The 22,780-nt window shown below is 53.4% G+C and overlaps 3 protein-coding genes and 1 long non-coding RNA gene across 8 annotated transcripts; 3 read left to right on the top strand and 1 right to left on the bottom strand.

Annotated features, from left to right (window-relative positions):
• The first annotated feature begins 1,430 nt into the window (after window positions 1-1,430).
• LOC104913023 (uncharacterized) lies at window positions 1,431-6,287 on the top strand. 2 transcript variants are annotated; one of them, XM_085235208.1, is made up of 7 exons: window positions 1,431-3,564; window positions 3,992-4,282; window positions 4,461-4,712; window positions 4,785-4,832; window positions 4,924-5,037; window positions 5,205-5,251; window positions 5,460-6,287. In XM_085235208.1, exons 1-7 carry the CDS (start codon window positions 3,486-3,488, stop codon window positions 5,580-5,582), a joined length of 954 nt encoding a protein of 317 aa, XP_085091334.1. In that variant the 5' UTR covers window positions 1,431-3,485; the 3' UTR covers window positions 5,583-6,287. The 2 variants fall into 2 exon arrangements, with proteins under 2 accessions (XP_085091334.1, XP_085091335.1); XM_085235209.1 differs by lacking the exon at window positions 1,431-3,564 and adding an exon at window positions 3,590-3,941 and having other exon boundaries at window positions 4,034-4,282.
• Window positions 6,288-7,489: 1,202 nt separating this feature from the next.
• GFOD2 (Gfo/Idh/MocA-like oxidoreductase domain containing 2) lies at window positions 7,490-12,984 on the top strand. The gene is made up of 3 exons (XM_085234740.1): window positions 7,490-7,676; window positions 7,862-8,199; window positions 10,804-12,984. The coding sequence occupies exons 2-3, from the start codon at window positions 7,944-7,946 to the stop codon at window positions 11,700-11,702; spliced, it is 1,155 nt and encodes a 384-aa protein (XP_085090866.1). The 5' UTR covers window positions 7,490-7,676; window positions 7,862-7,943; the 3' UTR covers window positions 11,703-12,984.
• LOC146543463 (uncharacterized) lies at window positions 10,121-15,065 on the bottom strand. The gene is made up of 4 exons (XR_014886063.1): window positions 14,875-15,065; window positions 14,607-14,761; window positions 14,105-14,203; window positions 10,121-13,516 (listed from the first exon to the last, which is right to left on the bottom strand). It is a non-coding gene; the product is annotated as an uncharacterized LOC146543463 (long non-coding RNA).
• ENKD1 (enkurin domain containing 1) lies at window positions 15,060-22,316 on the top strand. Of its 4 annotated transcripts, XM_085234736.1 has the most exons (10): window positions 15,206-15,480; window positions 15,644-15,676; window positions 16,271-16,340; window positions 17,257-17,357; window positions 17,520-17,744; window positions 18,091-18,263; window positions 19,831-19,992; window positions 20,317-20,486; window positions 20,889-21,025; window positions 21,531-22,316. In XM_085234736.1, the coding sequence occupies exons 4-10, from the start codon at window positions 17,273-17,275 to the stop codon at window positions 21,689-21,691; spliced, it is 1,113 nt and encodes a 370-aa protein (XP_085090862.1). In that variant the 5' UTR covers window positions 15,206-15,480; window positions 15,644-15,676; window positions 16,271-16,340; window positions 17,257-17,272; the 3' UTR covers window positions 21,692-22,316. The 4 variants fall into 4 exon arrangements, with proteins under 4 accessions (XP_003209767.1, XP_085090862.1, XP_085090865.1 ...); XM_003209719.5 differs by lacking the exons at window positions 15,644-15,676; window positions 16,271-16,340 and adding an exon at window positions 15,060-15,162 and having other exon boundaries at window positions 15,386-15,480; XM_085234739.1 differs by lacking the exon at window positions 15,644-15,676 and having other exon boundaries at window positions 16,271-16,352.
• Window positions 22,317-22,780: the final 464 nt, after the last annotated feature.

Raw genomic sequence — 22,780 nt, 5'->3', positions numbered from 1 at the left:
GGATTTCAGAAAGAGCCTTACTTCTGGTTGAGTAAGGAGAAGGCTTGCAGGCAGACATGAGCATGAGGGAGTTCTCGAGGTGGGCAAAGCCTGTTTGGATCAAGGGGCAGAAGTACTCTGTTGGGAGCCAGGTTGGTGGAGTGACCTCCAACATCCCTTCCTTGCCCTCGTCCCAAATCTCTGGTTCTTGCTGAACAACTCCCAGGGAGCTTCAAATCCTGTGATAAACCTGTCCGGCAAATCTGCGAGCGCTCCCATCTTGCAAGCAAGAGAAATAGGTAAAAGCCTTTACGTGCCAATGACTTTAAGGATTTCATTGCTTTTTTCCAGCCTCACTGGCAGTGGAAGATAAGATCTTGCTGTGATCAGGAGAAATATGACTGACAAAGCTGGTATAAATCCTTTCATGGGCAAGATTGTTGTAAGAGATGGGCCCCCTGAAATGCTGTGTCTCCTGCAGCAGTGGGAGTAGAGCATGCCTTCCAAGCCAGGAGCTGAGTTTTTCAATGGGAAAGGTCCCAGATAAAGGCAGACCTTGAAGTGAGCTCTGCTTTCCTTCCAGGGGCAAATAAGATAAGAGAGGGAGGAGGTGGCAGAGGTTTTTGTTTCACGATGATTCCCAAGACTGGAATTTAAACAATCTGGAAACACTTTCAGATACTGCAGAGTTCAGTTAATGATGGTTAAGACTGTATAATCTTGTTCTCCTCAGACAGCATTGCTTGTCTTTGCTGTCTGAGAGGCCCTCAAATGGGGCAGACTTTGGCAGTGGGATATCTGCTGGGTGGGACTCTACTGCCATCAAGCTGGTTCTGACGAGTATTTATCCTTTTGTCCCCTTCCCTTGAAAACCTGAAGGTTTTTGAGAAAGAGGTGGATGTTGCGCTGAGGGAAGCGGTTAGTGGGCACGGTGGGGATGGGCTGCTGCTTGGATGATCTCAGTGGTTTTTTCCAGCCTTGATTCTATGATTCTGTGCAGGTGGGTGGGATGCTTTGCCCACAGATTAAAAACCCCATCGATCTGATGGACAGAAGACAGCTGCCAAGTTGTACGAAGTGAGACCTGGGAATTCACTGACTGTCTTCAGTCATTCCAGTTATGGACTTGGAGCTGCAGCAAGCATCTGGATCTGCAGGGAGAGGCCCCAGTGTGGGTGCATGGATGCCTCTCTCCTGCATGGCTTGCTGTGGTTGCGTGGTTTTCAGTCTCCAGCCATGCCTGAGGACTTTTTTGCTGGCTTCTCTGCTCTGCTGCCTCCCTCCAGTGGCTGTGCTCTGGCTCTCCTGCTCCAGGTCCTGGTGCACAGCAAAGCCCAGTGCTGTCAGCTGCTCCTGCCAGCATCACTGGGGCTGTTGGTGGGCACTGCTGTGCTGGGGACATGGAAACGGTCTGGCTTTGCCGTAGCTGCCCTCTGTGCAGAAGCTGGAGGCATCTGAGGGTTTTGTGCCCCATTTCCAGGTGCACAGGTTTTCAAGAAACACTTTCTTCACAGAGTGCAGTCAGGCATTGGAATGTGCTGCCCACAGAAGTGGTGAAGTTCCCACTGGAGGTGTTTAAGGTACAAGGTGACAATGCACTGAGGGATGTGGTGCAGTGTTGGGACCCAGTGAGTCGGGCTGATGGTTGGAGTCATCGATCCTGAAGGTCTTTTCCAATTCAAATGAGTTTGATCTTATGAATCAATGGCTTCCTTGGCCTGAGCCATTTTCCTCCCCCAGCCTCTTCCCCTTCTGACCCTTTTACTGCCTCCTCTTATCATTTCATCACTCTGCTTCCCTCCATCTTTCTCTTTCTGTTCTTATTCCTCAAATTCTCTTCTGTTTTCTCTCCTCTTTGCATTCCAACCACACATACCTCAGAAACAATTCTCCTGCTTTTTGTTTTGATTTGCTTTTCATTTTTTCCCTTTGCTCTGGCTGGGTTCCCCTACTGTGATCCGATCCCTGCTCCATCCCATATGCTTTCCCATTGCCATTCCCACTCTTAGGCATGGAGAGGTCCCTTTCTCAGCATGCAGGAAGCAGGACATTGTGTTTATTATCACTCCACGCTCATCTAGGCACTCATGCATGTGATGTATCCTGTGCAAGGGCATCTTTCTGAGAACTGTAATTCTGAGACTTGGTTCCGGATTTTAAAATACTCAATCTGCAAAGGCAGTTCCCCATGTTTCCTGCTTGCTCTTGCCAAAGCCCTTGAGATTTCAAGAGATTATCTCAGCCACTTCCTCATGTTCTCATGATAAGTGACTCCATGTCTTGCTTGCTTCTTTATTGGGGTCTTCCCTGGTTCTGGCTTGCTCCTGTGTGCTCCTTCTCTGTCCGACCCCTCCAAGCTCAGGTGTGAGATGGAGGCAGCGTTCTGAATGCCTCCACTTCCTCCAGGTCACATCTTTGTGGTTCTTCCTCCTGGTTAAGCAACAGGCCAAGCCTTCTCTTTGCCTTCCTCTTGTTTTTGATGCAGTTACACAAGCAGAGAACCTTTTGCAGTCTTCCTCGGTTTTAACTCATTTTGTGCCTTTACAATTTAGCATCCATCAGACCTGGTCACTTTTTAAGTACCGCCTCCTGAGAGCACATGAACAGGAGGTTCCAAAATGTAGGAGGCCAAACAGGTGAGCAGAAGGCCAGCATTCATCCCAGGGTACTAAGATGTCATTGCAGGACCTCTCTCAGTTATTTTGCAATGAGAAGGGTAAGCTGATGGGTCAGATCTGAAGGGTTATAGCATCTGGGGTTCCATCAGGCTGGTGGCCAGTTCCTCAGGGCTCCATTTTAGGGTCAGTTCTCTGACACTAAGGCAGCCTACTGGCAATGCTCCTAAGGCAGGGTTCTTGGTAGTCGGGGCACACTGCTTGCCCATGGCCAACTTGGTGCTCATCAGGACAGTCTGTTGTTCACATCAGCTTGATGGACACGGTCTCGGGACAATATTCTGTGACTTACAGAAGAAAGATGGGAAGGGACAGGTAGTTCTGGCAAGACTACCTGATGTAAGATGCTGATGTGAAACTAAATGGGAGAAAATGGCACTTGGGAGGAGGGTAGGAGGGAGCACAGCGAGCGCTGCTCCCACAGGGCCACGTCTGCTGGCAAAAAATTAACACAGACCATGGCCAGCAGGAGCATCACTTCCTCTGCTGGATCCGTCCCCTGCTCGGAAGGGGCTCAGGGGTGAGGGGAATGGGGAAGTCCTTCCTCCTGTGCCCATGGGGTGTGCATTTCACCCATCCGTGCTGGGGACTGGGAGCGGTGGGGTGGAACCAGCAGCACATGTGGCAGGCTGGGTGTGTCTGTGTCGGAGCCCAGGGCACGTGCCTGAGACAAGACCATAGATGGAATCAAGCAGCAGAGCGAGGGGATAAAACTGGGCTGAAGCTCACTTTAGGAACCCTAGCAGAGGGTGAGCCTCAGCGTGAAAAAGGAACCGCCTGCACTGGTGCTGGGAGGATGCAGCCTCCACCCCTCCACCGCACGTGATTTGGATGCTGGAGGAAGGAGCCATGAACATCCTGGTGGTGAAGACCATCCTGCCCCTGCTGCTCCTTGCCTGGCCGTCCGCTGGTGAGTGTGCAGATGCTGTGCCCTCATCCTGCCTGGGAGGGGTGAGTGGTGAGTGGTGCTGCCAGGGGATCTGTGTGCATCTGTTCTCAGCTCTGTTGGGGGTGTGAGAGGATCTCTGCAGCACCAGCCCCTCCAAGACTGCCTGCAGGGAAGTTGCTGTCTCTTTGAGCTTTTCTATCTGTGCAGCAATAACCTGCAGGAGGTTTGAGACAGAGCTGCTTTTCTGCCTGCCCTATGCTCCTCCTGAAGCTTTTAAGTCTCCTTAGGCACCACTGCCTTCACCACCGCCTGTGCCCAGCCACAGGAACACCAGATGGTTGGGGCAGAAGCAAGCCTGCTGCCTGGGGCTGGCATCCTCAGGGCCTCACAAGAAGGATGTGGGTATTTCACAGCACAAACCCAACCTCCCTGCTTCTTTTTTCTGCAGGACTCGCTCACCAGTGCTCACACAAGATTTCCGTGTCCTTAGGGTCAAATCTCACCTTTCACTGTCTACCAAACAGCCCTGACAGGGAGGTGGTGTGGTGTAACAACTTAAACAAGAGGATAGTACAGGAAGACACAGGGACTGACCTACACCAGGAAAATGGTTCTTACAACCTCACCTTTACAAGCGTGAATGAAAAGCATGCTGGAAATTACACATGCAAGATGAAAGCCTCACGCTGTGTGAGTGCTAAAAACAAGAACTGCCCATGCAAGAGCCACAAGGAGTCAGGTACTTATGGCACGAGTGGGCTGTGTGCGGTGGGTGGGATGTGACTGCAGCTCAGAGGCTCAGGAGCAGCAGCTGCTGGAGGAGGGCACAGATATTAAATGTATGTTTTGCAAGCAGCACGTGCTGGTGGGATATATCTGCTGCAAGGTACGGCCACTTGCTGTTTTGTTTCCTGCAGACTTATCTGTCCAACAAAAAACTTCAACCATCATCATGCTGTGCAGGTTCATGGTCTGGCAAGAGAATAAGACCATGCATGTGAGGTGGTGGACATGTCCAGAGCCTCCTGATGACCCCTTGGAGCACAGCAAGGCACATCACAGTGACAGCCACGGCAGCATGGATGCAGCCAGCGCAGAGCCCATTGTGTGTACCGTGTCAAGCAGAAGCTTCACAGGCACTGAAAATGCCACCCAAGGGATGGTTCCCAGTAAGTGACACTGCTTCCCCCAGTGGGTGCCACTGCCTCTGCACGGGTGCTCACACATGTCCCTGCTTCCAGGCTCTGACCCCAAGATTTCTCCGACCCGTGAGCCTCAGACCCGGGAAGGTGAGCAACCACAGCTCCAGCACGGAGCTGGAGCTCAAATCTGGAGCCTGCTGTGGGGACAGCAGCTCACACACATTCCTGTGCTCCTCAGGTCTCGTAGCAATCATCTACCTGTACGCCATCCCCGGGTTAGTGGTTGTGACTCTTTTCTTCCTGCTTTGTATTTTGGTGTGCCTGTGCAGAAGAAATCAAAGGCATGCTAAAGGTAAGGCTGAGCCTGGGCTGTGCTGCTGTGGGTGCTGGGGAGCATCTTCTCCATGGGCTTCTTGGGTGAAACAAGCTGTGGGTGAAACCAGCCATGCAGCTGTTTTCTGCGTTAAAAATAACAGCACTCAATGTTATCTTTTTTTTTTTTTTTTTTTTTTTTTTTAGGAACTCCTGAAAGCAAGCATGCAGCAGAGATGAATCAGCTCAGCACGGTAAGGCAGTAAGAGATTTTCATCTGCCATGTCCTCCCCTCCGACAAAAAGCACTGGCAGGTGAATGCCAACTGAAAGAGCTCTGGGGCTTCAGAAACATCTGTGACAAGCCAGGCTCTCCTGGACAATGGGAAATAACTTATGCCAGTCCCTGGGCACTGCAGAACAGAGAGCCAAAGGCTCTGCTCACTGCTGTCTTCCTCTACAGCCTCCCCCATCACCTCAGACCGAGGACGTGACGTATGCAAAGCTGATCTTTGAAAGGACAGGGGCAATACCTGCAGCCTCAGAAGTGGTGTACGCAGAAATAAAACCGCTGCAAAAGAAGTAGAGAGCTGAGGATGGCCACGCTGCTCTGCAAAGGGAAGGTCTGTCAGCAGGAAGAGTGAAAAAGGAGAGACAAGCAGCTGGTGACATGGCTGCCACAGCTGTGATCCTTGAAAACCAGGCATTAGCTCTTATCAAGTGCATCGGGTGATGGATATGCCGGTAGAGCCCTGGAGCAGTGTTCTTCATTTCCTCACTGTGTCCAGATCCAGCACCCGCTGTGATGGATTTGGCTCTGCTCTGCTCTGATTCACGCACCTGAAACATGACAAGCAAAGATACAAAGGCATCATTTGCTGTGGAGAGGTCCAGCATGGATACATTCAAAGCCTACCAGTGACCGGCTGCTAGCCTGATGAAACCCCGTTCACCCTCTGAGCCTGGCAAGTCAGCCAGCTGCTCACCTATAACGTTGTATTTTTTGCTAGCTCTATGCTGGATGTTTTGTCTGAAAGGAAACAGTGTCAAAAGCCTTACTGAAGTCCTAAAAGTTAACACTGACTGGCTTCACTTGGTCAACCAGATAGATGGCCTTGTTATATTGATTTCCTTGTATAAGGAAATCAAGTTAATCCAACAGGACCTATGTAATATATATATATGTGTGTGTGTGTGTGTGTGTGTGTGTATATATATACATATATATATATAAAAATATCTTTTCTCTCTTCTTTTTTTCTTAGTAAATAGTTTACATCTTAATCCACAAGCTCTGCTTTGTTTGCTGTGTTTTTTATCACCTCTGGGTGTTGGATGAAGGTTGTCATTTTGCTGTGCTGTGCGGCCTTGGCTTACAACACGATGAAATTGCTGGCTGGGATAGCAATCAGGTGTTTGTGCTCTGCTCTGCAGCCATCCTTGTGCTTTGGGAGCCATATTCTGGAGTAATTTGTTTATCTCCTTGGGAGCCGGGTTATTGGGGAAGCAATGCGGGATACTTTCTGTTGTTTCCTCAGCCTCTCTTTCACTTTTCCTTCTTCTCTAAACCAGTTACAATAGCTCTCAGGAATATTGATCATCCTTGGAAGATCTGCTATGTTACCCAGGGAAGCGGACCACCATGGAGAAAGGTATCCGACACTGAGGGAATTGGTGCTGGAGGTGGTGTTATCCCAAATCCAGATGGGGTGAGGTTCCCTGTGAGCTGCGTGACAGAGAGCTGCACGGACTGCACCAGCATTGGTGGTGGTGGCTGGCAAATGGCGCTGCTGTGTGTCTGCCCTGGCAGCAGCGCTATGAGGAGGTTCCTCCTGAACACTGGGAAATGCTTCCGAGCTGTGTGAAGGAGGGGCAGCAGATCTTCCTTGCTGGAGAAGTCCTGCAGCTGTGGGTGTTGAAGTGTATAAACAGGAGGCGGCTGTTTATGAGGGTGGATAGTGATAGGACAATGGGGAATGGTTTTAAACTGAGACAGGGGAGGTTTAGGTTGGATATTAGAAGGAAGTTTTTCACACAGAGGATGATGAGGCACTGGAACAGGTTGCCCAAGGAGGCTGTGGATGCCCCATCCCTGTAGGCACTCAAGGCCAGGCTGGATGTGGCTCTGGGCAGCCTGGGCTGCTGGTTGGTGACCCTGCACACAGCAGGGGGTTGGAACTGGATGAGCATTGTGGTCCTTTTCAACCCAGGCCATTCTGTGATTCTATGAAAATAGGGCAAGGAGGGAAAATGAAGCTCCGGCGCGTTCCCTCCAGGCCACCACGGAGAGCAGGGCTGGCAGCCACACGTGGCCCTTAAGAACAACAGGCGCTGCCTCACCTGCAGCCGCCCGTCCGGCCGCCGAGCTGCCTTTCGATTGGTTGCCGGCGCCGCCCGTCTGCGGAAGGCCCGCCTTTCTTCTTTGATCCGCCTCGTGATTGGCCACACTTTCCCCTTACTCAGAAGCCGTGTAGGGCGCCGCCATTTTCTGTGGCCGCGCATCGCCCCTTGGGCGGCCTCGGGCACGCGCGGTCCACGCAGCGGCGCGGCCTTCCGCATCCGCGCCTGCGCGGGCCCGGCCGCGCCGGGAGCGAGCGGCCGCCGCCGCGGGAGCGCGCCCGGCCCGGAGATGCGCGGGGCGGAGGCGGAGCGGGCGGGGTCCTCCGCGCCCCCGCGGCGGGTAAGGGCAGCTCGGGGGGGGGATTGGCGGGCGCTGTCCTTGCTGGCGGCGCGGAGCCTCCGAAGGTCCTTTCGGTGGGCGCCGAGGATAAAGGCGTCAATAGAAACCAGCGAGCGCCGCGCGGAATGAGCGCGTCTCGGTGCGAGCTGTGCGCGGCGCTGACCGCCTCGCTTTGCGTCCCGTAGGGGCCGAGGATGAAGCGGAACGCGGAGCAGCGCGGCGTTCCCTCGCAGGCCCGCGCCGAGCCCCGTCCCTGAGCCCCGCAGGATGAAGCTGCCCGGCGTGGGTGTGTTTGGGGCCGGCAGCACCGCCCGCCTCCTCATCCCAATGCTGCGAGCCGAAGGCTTCTCCGTCGAGGCTGTGTGGGGGACGACGGAAGAAGAAGCCAGGCAGCTGGCCCAGGAAATGAGCGTCTCCTTCTACACCAGCCGCACCGACGACGTCCTGCTGCACCAGGACGTGGACCTGGTTTGCATCAACATCCCCCCGCCGCTCACCCGGCAGATTGCTGTCAAGGCTTTAGGTACCTTTCCGTCTTTAGGCTTGGACCAAAAAATCTGGGTTTTCTTTATTAAGATAATTTTATGTTGGGTGATTTCTCGAAGCCTGCTTCAGTATGCGGAGAGGCATTAAGTTTTGGGTTGTTGATGCTACTCTTTGAGTCATACCATAGAACAACCTGGGTCGAAAAGGCCCACGGTGCTCATCCAGTTCCAACCCCCTGCTGTGTGCAGGTCACCAACCAGCAGCCCAGGCTGCCCAGAGCCACATCCAGCCTGGCCTTGAATGCCTGCAGGGGTGGGGCATCCACAGCCTCCTTGGGCAACCTGTTCCAGTGCCTCACCACCCTCTGTGTGAAAAACTTCCTCCTAATATCAAACCTAAACCTGCCCTGTCTCAGTTTAAAACCATTCCCCCTTCTCCTCTCACTACCCACCCAATCTGTGGATAAGGTAGGAAAGGGTGATTTGCTCTTCACTTTGCACATCCTGAGCCAGTTTTGTTTAGCTTGCTGTGATTCAGTGCACTGGGGGAACACAGAATGAGGGTGGGCAGATGGCAAGTGTGTTTTCTCTGAGTGTTCAGATCAACACAGTGATGTTTGTCATCGGGAAAGTCTTGGCTGTGAATGATTCATGATAATAGGTTGGTGTTTTAGTAGCTTCCAGGCTGTGCTGTTTGCTTAAGTTAATTACTGACAGACATTTGTACATAAGCCTGGGTACAGCCCTGGCGTGGCAGGGGCAAAGGAGTAAGCCTGAACTGAGTTCGTGAACCAGATCAAAGCCCAGAACGTAATTCCAATGAAGATGAGTGTAATCCTATGGTTTATCTCCATAACAGGCAAAGCAAGAAGCTCTTCTAAAATTTGTGCTTCTTTTGATCTCAGAGGAACTAAAACGCCAGCTTTGTGGTGGATGTCCCCCAGCTGAAATGCATGCACCTCAATGTGAGGTGAGCCTGGGGCTGGGTTCAGGCTGAGGGGACGTGGTGTGTGATGTGTGCTGCAAGGCTCAGCAGGCAGAGCATCAGAAGCCATCTCTCCAGGGTGGGTAATGCTTCACACTGGGAGCCCAATGTGCAGAGGAACTTTCCACTTCTCTCTCTTGATTTACAATGCTTAGGGAATCTTTCCAAAGGAGATTATTTGGCTCTCTGGTTTCGTGGAGTCCCTGCAGATTATAGCGTGGATATGTTAATTGTGGAGGAAGGAGTCAGAAAGGGCTCTTATCATTGCTCTGTCCTGGGACAAACACATTTCCTGTTCTTGAAACAGGGTAAACAAGCGTGCTCTGCTCTTTGCATGTTGTGCTTCCCATCTCTGTGACCAGTAGCACAGCAGCCTTTCCAAACCACATGCAAACAAGACGTGACATGAAGGAATGTGTTTTGGAATGAGCTTCCATTTGTTGAGAGGCTGCTAACCAGCAGCTGCTTGTTTGTGAAGGCTCCTTGGATGCTCCCAGTGTCGTACAGTGGACGCAGCAATGCTCTGCTGCTTCAGCAGTGGTTTAGTTGGGCATTGGGTGCAGCCTAGGGTGCATTACTAAGGGGAATCAAGAGCTGGGGCTTCCATCTGACGGCATGGATGTATTTACAGAAGGTAGATGGCTTTAGTGGTTGGAGTCAACATTATAACTTGTGCTAAGAGAGACAAAGCTGAGGAGTGGGTTTCACTAGACCAGTCTGATTCTGGATAAGGACAAACATAGGTCTTGGGGAGTAAGACTGATGCTCTGGTGTCCTAGGACCAGACCACTGTGGTCTGCAGAGAGAAGTTTGCTCTGAGCTGTGTGTGGAGAAGATGCTGAGGGCTGTGATAGGACGGCTACAATGTCGGCTGCATGGGGCACCTTGTGTGTGCCTCCATCTCCCCACTCCTTCCCAGTATGCCTGTTGGAAGATACCAGGTGTTCTTTTTCTCCTAAAACCAAAACACAGCATCATACCAGACACTTTATGGAAAAATCACAGCATAGTTTAGGCTGGAGGGGACTGTAAAGGCCAGCCAGTCTGTGGCAGAGTTGCCAGCCACCAGCTCAGGCTGCCCAGAGCCCTGTCCAACCTGGCCTTGAATGTCTCCAGCAATGGGGATCCCACAGCTCTCTGGGCAGCCTGTTCCAGTGCCTCACCACCTCCTGAGTTAAAACTTCTTTCCTGACGTATAACCCTAATCTCCCTTCTGTTATAGCATTGTATTCTGTGCACAGGCCACCAAGTACCTTCAATTTCTATTAATCTGTTAATAAATTCATAGTGATGGTAAAATACAAAATCAAGCCTCCGCTCATCTCGAGTGCATTTATCTCCGTGATGATATTTTTTTCCCCTGGCTGCGCAGCCATTCAAATGACTTTATAGCTGCAGCACTTCGGTGGCATAAAAACCTGTCAGAGTTCATCTGCCGTGATGTAAAAATCCTCTCTTTGCTTGGAGCTCTGTGGGTGTTTGTCAGCTCCGAGCATCTTGGAAGCACTTGGAGTCTTGCCGCACTTAGCGTTCCTATTTTAGTTCCCAGATCTTTGCTTCTGAAAGCCTAAAAACTGCAGCTTGCTGGCAACCTTGGGGGCTCGTCAGCATTTCTTGCTCACGTGCGCTATGCCGGTTTTTGGTGTTTGTGTTGCAGGAATAGGGAAGAACGTGATCTGCGAGAAAGCTGCTACCTCCGTGGACGCCTTCAGGATGGTCACAGCTGCCAGGTATTACCCCAAGCTGATGAGCATCGTCGGCAACGTCCTCCGTTTCTTGCCCGCCTTTGTGAAGATGAAGCAGCTGATAGAAGAGCGCTACGTGGGCAACGTGATGATCTGCGACGTGCGGGTTTACGGGGGGAGCCTGCTCAGCCACAAGTACAGCTGGATCTGCGACGAGCTGATGGGGGGAGGCGGCTTGCACACCATGGGCACGTACATCATCGACCTGCTGAGCCACCTCGTCGGCAGGAGGGCGCAGAAGGTCCACGGCCTGCTCAAGACTTTTGTGAAGCAGAACACGGCCATCAGCGGGATCCGCCACGTCACCAGCGATGACTTCTGCTTTTTCCAGATGCTGATGAGCGAAGGCGTCTGCTGCACTGTGACTCTCAACTTCAACATGCCCGGCTCGTTCGTTCACGAGGTCATGGTGGTGGGGTCCAGCGGGCGCCTCGTAGCGCGCGGCACGGACCTGTATGGGCAGAAGAACACAGCGCTGCAAGAAGAACTGCTGTTTACTGACTCTCTGACTCTCAACAAAGGCCTTTTGGACAAGGGCTTGAAAGACATCCCTCTGCTCTACCTGAAGGGAATGGTGTACATGGTGCAAGCGCTGCGGCGGTCTTTCCAAGAGCAGGAAGATCGGCGGACGTGGGATCACCAGCCCGTCTCCATGGCAGCATCTTTTGAGGATGGCTTGTACATGCAGAGCGTAGTGGAGGCCATTAAGAAATCCAGCAGGTCGGGGGAGTGGGAGGCTGTGGAGGTCATGACAGAGGAACCAGATGCCAACCAAAACCTGTGTGAGGCGCTGCAAAGGAATAACTTGTGAGCATTCCTGCTGTGGGAAGATAGGACGGTGAATGCTTCCGGCTGCAGCTGTAAAAATCCTCTCTGGTTTTTAAGATTCCTATTTAATAATTTGAGTTTCTTGTTGTTTTTTTAAGCGTGTAAAATAATGTCATGTTCTGAAGGAAACAGTTCTGGTTTAAGACGTTCCGTTTTTGCAAATGTTTAATTCTTGTCTTGGAGACCTAGGAAAACTTGAATTGCCCTTTGCACTCGCAGCAGTGAAGTGAAGCATGGGATCTGTGCCACTGCATGGCTCGGAGAGGGGATGCGGCCCCTCTTGTTTTATCACTCCTGAAGTGAGAGTGAGAAGAGCAGGATCTGGGAGCATCTGTTGCTCAGATGCCTTCGCTTTCTCTCTTGGAATCTGATCTAGTTTTACTCCTCAGTAATACTTTATTAAAGAGTTTAGGGACGTAACACATCTCTGAACTGCCATAGGACAAAGACCAGAAGGAACAGAGTAAAGTTTGTAGAATACGAATTGCCCGTTGGCTTTCTGCCTGCAGCAAATGTCTTTCAAACTAATTTAAACCAGTATGTTATTTAAAGGATGCTGTGAGATCCCAACTGATGGTGTTGGGGAAAGCTGTGACGCTTTGTGCTTTCCTTCCATATCTGCAGACATTATTCCTTCGACTCGCGACTCCGACTGCATCCAGCAGCCTTTCTGCATAAGCTCCATGTCCACCAGTTGTGTTTACAGCCTGGCAGCAGCAGAGCTGTGACTGCAGGACCACCTCCTCACTTCTGTGACTTCCTGGAGTCCTCCCAGGCTCGCAGATGAGGCTCAGGAAATCGCTGCCGATGAAGCTGTAAAACCTTAACCTTCCACGTATCTGATGGTGGAGGTAAGGTGGTCTTGCCTACCTCTTGCAGCTCTCCTGTGTGCCGGCTGGGAAGCTGTCACACTACACATGCTGATAGCTGAGGAGTCTGCCCTGAACCTCAAACACTGGATATCAGCCCTCTGGTCCTGCCTGCCCTCCTGCAGCTCGTGGCTGTTGGCAGCTGGTGGGTGGCAGTCTGTTCATTGGGAGGAGAGTTTCTCTCTGAGGCAGGTATGTGATAGGGACAGTACAATTTTACTACATTTATTTTGTGTACTTGAAAGCTTTTTTTTAATGTGTTTCCCACTAAAATGGTAACCCTGTATATTTATGTACTTTAACACGCAAACCACTGTTTCATAAGCTGGTCCTTCCTGAAAAGTATCTGACTTGTTTTCTACAGAAATAAATGAAAAAATTTGTTTGTTAAGGGCATTCTTCGTGTAGCTGGGTGCTTGTGTGTGATTTGGCTGAGCTGAAACCTTCATCACAGAGCTGAACGTGGCTTCCAGCTGGGGCTGATCACCTGCTGTGACAAAGTAGGAGGTGGATCTTCTGACAGGACTTGCTTTTCCCCTCGGTGAGAAAAGCATGGCAGCTGCCTTTGCTTGGACAGCACAGAGCTATGCCCACCTCTTTGCTTTTTCTCTCATTCTAAAGCTGTTCTGGAGTCACTGGTTCTAGAGATAGCCTGTCTATCGTGGGCCTCCCACACTGACTTGTGATTAATGAGATCTTTATTTTCTGCCTGTCTGGTTATAGAAGTTGCTGGAAGGTGCAAGCTAAGGAGCAAAATCTTCCTGGGTTTGCTGGGACCATTCTTTGCTCAGTTTCTAATTGAAGCATTTACCTTCAGGTATTTATTTCCTTTCAACATAGTTTCAAACTGTCAGAAAGAAATGTATTGACGTTTTTAAAGGGTGGGAGCTCAGCTGGTCCTTGGCTCTGAGCACTCATCAGCTGTGGGCTGAAGGAAGAAAGCAGAGGGGTGTAAATTACACACTGTTCCCAGCAGGTGCACCAGTGGAAGTTCTGCATCTTCCTGCAATGCTTTCCAGGTAGAGGATTGCTGTTCCTGCTCTAGCTCTGAGCATCTCCTGTCTGTGCTGTCTATGTGCTATGTAAAGCAGGTGAAATAATGTCTCCTGAGCTCACCTGGAAGAGTCCCTGCCTTCATTCACTCTGACTCAGTCTGACTTCATTCCTACCCGGTTCTGGATCTGTTTTGAAGCTGTTCTCCCTGAATTGGGAAATCTCCTTTGTGCCGCTGTCACAGACCTGCAGTGGGCAGGTTGGGCCTCTGGAAAAACCCAGAGTGACACAAACAAGGGCAAAGCCTCCATCTCTGGGGCGCTGAGCTACGGAATCCCGCACATCTCTGGTCCCTCCCTATTGCCATGACCTGCTGGTAAGCTATTGCCCTCCTTAGGTGGCCTGGTTGGCACAGCGTGCCCTGTGCCTGGCCCTGCACCTCCTCAGAGGGGCTCTCACCCGTCCAGCCTGCTCACTGAACCTTGTTGGAGCTCTCTCTCCAGCTCTGGAGCAGCTGCCCTACCTGCTGGTGCTGAGCCTCCACCTTCCTCTTCTGCTGGGCCCGTCAGCTCCGTGCTGAGGTTGATGTACTGATACAAGGGGCGCAGCCGCGGCAGCCGCCCTGGAGGGGAATTCAGAATGGCTTAGGTTGGAAGGGACCTTAAAGACCATTGAGATCCAACCTCCTGCCCCGAGCTGGGGGTGGAAATAAAGGGCAGAGCTGACAAACCCCTTGTGCCAAAGCTTCAGTCCCAGCGCTAGTCCTGTGAGGAGAGGGAAGGGCATTTCCCCAACCAGCACAGGAGCCAGGAACTGCGGTAGGATGCCCCTTAGCTGGGGATCTGCAGCCGCATCCCAGAGACACGAGAGCAGCTGGGGGGAGGACAAGTCTGCTCAAGCATCACAGCGCCCAGCTGAGTATCCAGCCGTGCGCAGCCCCACCACCCCATCACCCATCACCCCAGCCTCGGGCACGCTGCCATCTCCGGGAGCAGCACGAGGGCCGTTCCCCTATGGATCCTCACCCAGCGCATCCCGAGGCGGGACCTTTTTGCACGGCTGCGTGTTGCTTGTGCTTTTCCTCTTCTTGCTCTTTCCCTGCAGCTCGGCAGCGGGGCCGGCATCGCCCTCGGCAGCGGACTGCTGCAAATCGGGCTGCCGCAACGCGTGCAGGTGGGTCCTGCGGGACAGGGACGGGCTGAGGGCAGGGCGGTTCTGCACCGTGCGGCCGAACCGACTCACAGCGATCCCTGCGGCACCGAGCCGGCTCCCGAAGGAGACGTGCCGGCTTACTTTGCGTCCTGCACGGGGTCGGACATGGAGCAGCACCGGGCTTCAACAGCAGCAGCGGCCGGGAGGAGGCTGCGGGAGGCGGCGGGGAGGGCCGTTACCGGGGGAACGCATCAACAGCGCGGCCTTCAGTCCGGCCGTCCCATAGCGAGAGGGCGAGCAGAGCGGGGCCGTGCCGAGCCCAGCCGCCCATCATCTGCCCACACCTCCCTCCGGGCGGGGCTCAGCCCGGCCCTCCCTCCCTACCCCCGGCGGAAGCGGCGGTTGCCCGGAGCGCGGCGGCTCCGCGGGGTGCGTGCGGTGGGGCCGGAACCCGCAGGCCGTCCCCCTTCTTCCCCATCCCACCCCACCCCCCCGCAGCGCTTCTGACCCGATGTTTCCGCCCGCAACGGGAGCGAGCGAGCGAACGGCCCGATTGCCACGAGCCCTTTGCTCGGCCCCGGATGACTCGCTCTGCTTATCGCAGCTTATCCAGAGAGAGAGAGAGAGAGATTTTTTCCTACGCTTTTTACAGAATCGGGCTCGTAGCAGCGCAAAGCCGAACAACGAAGCTCCAGCTCCGCATGAGGCTGCAGCTCCGGTGGGCGGCACCGAGCTCTGCTGGCAGAGGTACGGACGGGAGGTGTGTCCTGCAGCTCCGCGCATCTCTGCTTCCCCGCCCCCCTCTGCAGCCCGGCCCTGGGCTGATCAGGAGCTGCACACGTACATCTGTTTGCTTGAGCTGCGAGGCCGTGGCCTCTTGCTGCTGACAACAGATGCTTTTGATGCTTAGGTCTCTAACGCAGTGCTGGTGATGCTTTCCTGGGTGCGTATTAAGTCCCAGCTGGAAGGGCTGGCCCTGCTCCCCCTGCAGGCACATGCTCCTGTTGCTCCCCTTGTGCTTGCCCGGTGCCTCTCTGCTCCCTGCATGGAGCTCCACCCGGGTGGGATGCAGTCTGCTCATCCCTGGAGCCCTCAGGTTCTCAAACAGCCCCATCCTCCAGCCCTGCTGTCCCACTGTGCAGGAGCAGAGCAGCTGCCTGGAAAGCCTGCTATTGGGAGCTGAAGGTTTGGCTGCTTCATCCTAAGGCCAGATGATGATGATGATGATGATGATGATGATGATGATGCAGGTGCTGGGGCTGCGTCCTGCATGGGAGGGTTTTCTGTGAGCACCCAGATAGGCTGAGTGCTGTTGTAACAAGGCTGTGTGATCTTGCGAGATCCAAACCCAGAGGCAATGTGACTTGCAAATGAGGGTGTGGGTGTCATCTGCAAATTCCCTGCAGCAGGGCAGGGTGCTGCTGGGACGTGAGATGGGCCCTGTGTTCAGGTACAGAAGGAGCCTTCCATCCCCCAGCTCCCATCAGCTCGCCTTTCCTCCTTCAGTCCCCCACGCTAATTGCCTGCTCTGTTACAGGTCTCCTTTCACTCTGTCATTTTGCACCTAAATTACTGGCTTTGGAGGAGAGTTCAGATCGAGATCAGATGTGAGTTTCAAGGCCAGTAACTTTCCTGGAGTAATCTCTTGGTGGATGCTTTTTTTTTTTTTTTTTTTTAGGATAAGAGGGCCCATGCTGGCTTAGCTCTATCCATTTTAAAGGAGATTAAATAATAAGAGAACAGTGCTCTTTTACTGCAGCCTGAGAATCTGAGTCTGAAGCTTTTCAGAAATAGCTTTTGCAGGGTGGCTGGGTACAAACAAGCCTCTGGACATGCCTGCCGGTGTGCAGTGCTCAGCACTGCTTACATTGCCTCTGCAGTTGTGTCTGGAAGATGAATAATAGCTTTTTGCTAATGGGTCTCATGTCAACAAGGGTAATTTAACAGGGAAGACAGCAGTGCATTAGTTGCTATGAGTCAGGCTCACTCAGCCTTGTGCTGATTGTTTATTGGTTTATAAATTAAATGGAAGATGCTGTGTCCCATCAGTGCTGGCATTCTGAGGGTCCTAAAAGGGGCTCTTCCCGTAGGGCAGTCTCTGAAGTGTTGGAATTGCAGACCCAGGAGTCAGATTTTCTGTGCTGAAGGTTCAGGTATTACAAAGTGCAGAGTTAGTCCTGCAATAGGGACGGTGCTGCTGGCTCCCTTGCCTCATCTGCATGAAAGCACAGCACGGTTGGGTTGGAAGGGACCTCACAGCTCTCCCCAAGCCCTGCTGTAGGCTGGCTGCCCCCCAGCTCAGGCTGCCCAGTGCCCATCCGTGGCCTGGGGCACCTCCAGGGATGGGCACCCACAGCTCTTGGGCAGCCATGGAGTCCATTGGGGTTGTTTCCTACTTGCAGGTTGGCCCTACAGCTGGGTATGAGCTCTCCAATAGGAAGGCCAGCCATTCACACACACGTTAGCTGTCGCTCTGCAGGTGTGTTTAGTTCGCTTCTCACTGGTGCTTGGTTTCCATTGCAGAGACAGAGACAGCAGAATGTGTGAAGGGCCATCCAAGATTTCTGGACCCATTCCTCCAGACCCTACACTCTTCCCAAACTATTACAGACGCCCTTTCTCAGGTGAGTCCTCAGGTGCTGATGGTGATCCCGAAGGTTAAAAAGAAGGGAAAACGTGAGGTAGGGGTGGAGGGGGACATTCAGCATGACTTGCAGACTGTGCTCGAAAGAAACAGCGAGGCGAGATCGTGCTAAGCTGCTTTTTCTTTCCTTCTTTCTTCGTAGCTCGAGGGAGGCTGGAAGGCAATGCTCAGCAGTTGGATTTTACCTCTCGCCCCACGGACTCAGCTCCCAGCTCGCCCCGTGCTTTGAGCAGTGCCCACCAGCCCCAGCCAGCCCCTCGCATCCGCCCCAGCGGAAGGGACTTCTTGGAGAAGGGGCAGAAGGGGACGCTCGGCCTCCTGCTGCAGCTCGATGGGCTCTCTCTTGGTGGGGGTCTGCCAGCAAAGAGTAAGCACAGCTGTGCTGAGGTCCAGAAGGGAGGTGAAGCTGAGCGCTGCCTGTCGCCTATTGGCTTTGTGTCCTGGCTTTGCCCCAAGCTGGTGCCAGCATGGTGGTTGCCACAAGCGCTGTGCCAAAACGGGAGGGGAACCAGCTGAGATCTTCCAGAACAGGGTCAGTCCTCCCAAAGTGGGGGGAAATGCACAGATTGCGTGGTCTGCGGGAGGGGGGAGGACTTGCTGTTTCCACGGGTGGCTTTGGAGATGGAGCTGTCAGCTCTGGTGTTGTGATGCAGGAGCCTACGCCTGCTGGCAGTGTTTGAGGGCTGAGAGCTGCGTCTCCCCTTGCTGTGCAGGGAAAGAGTCCAAGGACCACGAGAAGGAAAACGTGAGGCGAATAAAGGAGATTCAGAAGAAATGCAAAGAAAGGGAGCGAGCCCAGGAGCGCAGCCAGCCCAAACCTGTGAAAGCTCTGTGGAAATCCCAGAAATACGAAAACGTGGAGTCAAAGGTGAAGGCCAGGCTGCAGGTGGGTCCCCAGGGGGCTCTTCAACTCTCCTGGCAGGTCAGAAGAAGAAAATCTCCTCACACCTTCTGCCTGCTGCCTCCTGCCTGACCCTTCTGTTGTGGGAATCTGAGGGCAATTCTTGGCATGGTGCAGAGCAGCCCTCAGAATATCCCAGTCCTGAGGTGCATCCAGCTGGCTTCTCAGCTTTCCGTGTCTGGGGTTCATGCCAAAAGGCGGTGGTATTCTGCCCCGCAGATCTCTGTCCTCACCCTTTCTGCATGGCACTGAGGCAGAGAAGGAGAGATGAGCCTTCAGGCTGCTGCAGGCTTTGTGCCAGCTCTCAGGACCCTGTGACACACAGTGGGTTTCACCAACTGTGGACTGAGCTGAAACGTGTACGGTTTCTGTTCCGAGTGGTGTCTGGTCTCCTGCAGGTTTTGCTTTGCTTTTGGCTTCTTTCTTTTCCTTCTTCTGGATATTTTTTTCTTTCCTGGTGTTTTAAGTGATGTCTCTGTGGGGGCTTTCCAAAATGCAGCCAAGTGGTTACAGTGAGGAATGCACTGAAGAAGCTGGGTGACGTCTTGAGCATCATCATTTAAGCAACACCCTCCTTGCTGCTTCATAGCTGAGCTGAAGCTTCAGATTCCTCCTCATCTCTGCATCACTTCCCTCCATTCTGTGGCCCCCGAGCCAACGAGTGGTGCTACAAAGATTGGCAAGGTGATTTCCGAGCGGTTCCAGAAGCCTTGTCCCTTCTTTCTGGTGCACCACCAACTTGCTTGCTGGTATCTGTGACCTTCCACACGCAGGAGCAAGCCCACCTGTGCCTTAGGAATGAATACAAGCCTACGCTCTTGTTTGACAAATCATCAGGATCAGAGGATGATTGAGATCATCCTTTGTTTTGTGGAAAGGGGGTGTTCTCTCTGCACAGTTTCTGCGTGGTGTTTCTGTGCTCTTTGGATTCGGAGGCCCCGGAGCTGACTCACACTGCTTTAACCATTGCTGAGGCTCTCCTAGAGATGATACGTTCCCTTCAAAGCACCTCCATCTTCTATGGAGCTCCTGCTCACGGGTGGAGTTGGTTCTGTTAGGTCTTGACAGTCTGCCATGGAGTTTTTCTCCTCTATCTTTTATGATGTAAATTGCAGCTGCTTGCTTGACAGCAGCAGCCAGCATCACCTTGCTCTGCAGCTGACCACTGCAGATGCCTCCCACCCCTGGTGGGTATCTCTGTAGGTTATCTGATGGTGCTCTGCTTCTGTGCCTGCAGCGTTATTCAGTAAAGAGGGACTCCCTGGTCAGTGCTTCGCACACTTGTGGGCTGTATGGATGTACCTGCAGATCTTTTTTCTTCCTTTTAATGCTTCTTCACCAAGTTCAGTTACCAGCTGTCAGGTTTGGTCTTTGCTGCCTGTGGTTTGTGTGCAGAACTTCAGCCACATTGCAGCAGAGGAGCACGTTGTTGTCTGTTGTAAACCTGTGGTTGAGCTCGTGGCTGACCCCCAGACTATGCTGGTGAGTTTCTCTTTGCCCCATCATCCCCTCACTGAGTCATTTTTCTGTTTCACTTTCCCACCTTTCCCAGGAGAGCTCCCCACCTCCAAACCCAGAGGCTGTGAATTTCCTGCGGGCGTACTCTCGCTGCGGCCCCGGGATCAGGCCAGGCAGATCTCTGTCCCCAAGTCCTGCCAGCACGAAAGCAGGGACAGGCACTGAGGCTCTGCAGACGCTGGGTGCTGAAACCAAGGTGAGTTGCACACTGCCTGCATGCTCCTAGGGGTTTCTGTCTCCCTGCCCCTCGTTGCTCTTGCTTTGCATGCTTTGTGCGGCCTCAGCTTAACAAGGCAGGCTGTAGGTTTTCGTGGCTGTTGGTGCCTGCTGTCTCAAGCTGTTGCTGTAGGTGCTGTCTGCCTATGGCTCCTGAGGTGGGACGGGCTGAGGGTCTGCCCTGTCTTTGTGCACCTGCTCAGCATCTCACGCGTGTAGCCGCTCACTCTGTCCCTTATGAGGATAAGAGCAGCTGCCTGTGTGCGCCACCCCAGCTCCCACTGCCTCCCGTTCTCTATTTCAGTTGCAGGTGGAGGGCAATAGCATTGACTTCATCAAGCACAACGCTCGCAATGCCAAGCGGGCCCCGCTGCGGCGCTCCCAGTCCCTGCAGGCCCTGGCTGAGCTGCTGGGACAGAAGCAGCGGGAGCAGGAGGAGTACAACGCCAAGCAGAAGGGCCACGTCCCCCAGTAGTGCGTATGCCACAGGGGCCAGGGCTCCATGTGCCAGCAGAGCAATTTACTGGGGCCTGGGGAATAAATGCAAAGCTCGCCGGTTTCTTGGCTTAACAAGAATCCCACGGCTGTTGCAACTGGGCTGGTAAAGAGTTTTGTCTCCTCCTCCCTTGCTTGCTGCAGTGATGCTGTGTGCTCAGTGCCTTTGAGCACACACGCAGTGTGGTGGGCAGTCCGTGCACGCAGGCTAAATCCAAGTGCTTCTCAAGGCAGCAAGGGCACTGGGAGCGGGGGAGGTGTGGGTGCTGCCAGCCTGGGGCTCTGTGGTCTTCAGGCAGTGACGTGGAGACCAGCAGGGCTCCATTCCTGGGCAGCCCTTCCTGCCAGGTGTGCCGACACCAGCTTTTGTCTGCCTTGCAGCCTGCTGGAGAGGAAGGAGCAGTGGCGCAGGCAGATGGAGGAGCAGCTGCGAAGCCGGCCGGATCCTGACACGCCGCCCGGCCACACCATGATGCCTGAGGGCCAGAGGCTGGAGATGCTCGGCAGCCTGAAGCAGAGTAAGAGGAAAAGAAACATGGATTCCAGCTCAAAAATAGCCAGGATTATGGAGAGTGAAGTTTAGGAGCACGGGCTTGCTTCCTGATTTCCTGCCTTTTGGAGAGATGAGAGATGCTGGGGTGTTCCAGTAATCCCTGCACTAGAGCCGCGTGTGCAGAAAGAGCAATCCTTTGGCATGGTGGGACCTGGAGGTTACAGGGCTGGCTTCCTGGAACAGGCTTGGCCCAGGGGACCTGACATTAGGGTTACTATTGTACTTAAAATGAATATTTTAGTTGGAAGAGATCTTTGGGGGTCTCTAGTCCAACCCTTGCTCAAAGTAGGAGCACCTTAGAGCTGGAACTTTGGTCCTCCTCCAGCTGCGGTTTCAATCCAAGGATGTGTATTCTCTCCAGGTCCCTGCTCCCATGCTGCTACCATTTTAAGAGCTGAACAGTGAGGTTATAGTGTTAGGGGAAAAAAGGGAATTTATCTTCCACTCGCACAGCTTTTTGTCTTTTCCAGGCCAGGAGCAGCTGATAAAGGAGCTGGTGATGCTGCCGATGCGTGCAGACACCCTCAGCATTCAGAAGAGGCGAGTAGAGCTCGAGAGGAAGCTCTCCCAGATAGAAGAGGCACTCAAAATTTTCTCCAGGCCCAAAGTCTTCATCAAGCTGGACTCCTGAGCCCATGGGGCTGCAAGCAGTGTGCTGCTCTGCGTGAGCATCCCAGGGAAGGGAAGGAGAGGAAGACAAATCGAGGACCCTGCACCCGTAGTGGTGTCAGTACTGTGTCCAACACGCAGTTGGCGCCTCTTGCTCTTGCTCCCAGGGCACATCCAGGGAAATGGGAGGGAGAGGAGCTAATTGACTCTACTGTGCAGTGTGGACAACAGTTGTCCCCATGCTGGTTGACTTCTCACAGAGATCAGCTGTCTGCTTGGAATTGATGGCACAGATTTTGTGGCTTCTTATTTTTCCATTTCTAGAAAGTGGCAGGAGGTCCCCCGTGCTGCTGCTCTGCTGTTGGTTGTCCTTCTCTTTCCCCCAGGGCACTGCAGGCTTTGCTGCACACAGGGCCTTTGCTCTGGGCTCTGTGCTGACCCATCCTAAGCACGCAGCCGGTGCCTTTGTCCCCTCCATACTGCTGCATGCACTCGGTAGCTCAAGGACAGCAAAAAGGCACAGAGCTCCAGTGCTTCCTGCTCAGAGAAGGGCTGGGGTGGAAGCAGGGGAACCTGGTGAGGTGTCTGGAGAACTGTTGTTGTCCGTGGAGTGGGATGCGCTCCAATAAAGTTGTAGTTTTCCTCCATTGGTGTGTCTTGGTGGACTCAGCAGGGCCTCAGGAGTGGTGATGGGTGATGGGCAGCAGAAAGGGGCAGTGCTGATGTGATGCAGCCAGGAGGAGGGGTGTGAGACCCTCACAGGGGATGGCCTGAAGTGGCCAGAGGACAGGGCAGGTGCCATTGTGCAGGTGAACTCTGCCTCCATACCATCAAATTCGCCATAGGAGTTTCAGCAGCTCTGAAAAGCTCTTTGCTTTGTGGAGCAAAGGAAGATTCAGCCCAGAGGGCATCACTGGAGGGTTCTGGTCCATCTGCTGCCCAGAGCAGGGCCACATCCACAGCTCAGGGCCCTGTCCAGCTTGCTTGGGAAAATCTCCACCATGGGACAAATGCTGCACTGCTGCAGGCTTTCCCTCATCCCAAGGCAGGATCTGGGGCTTCTCAGGGTGGTGAGACGTTGCAGCCTCATCCTGTGCCCCAGGCTGCGGGG

Source organism: Meleagris gallopavo, chromosome 13 (genome assembly GCF_905368555.1).
Source record: "Meleagris gallopavo chromosome 13, MGAL_WU_HG_1.1, whole genome shotgun sequence".
Classification (NCBI taxonomy): Eukaryota; Metazoa; Chordata; class Aves; order Galliformes; family Phasianidae; genus Meleagris; species Meleagris gallopavo.
The sequence above is the reverse complement of the archived record's forward strand: the minus strand, read 5'-3'. Positions and strand labels throughout refer to the sequence as shown.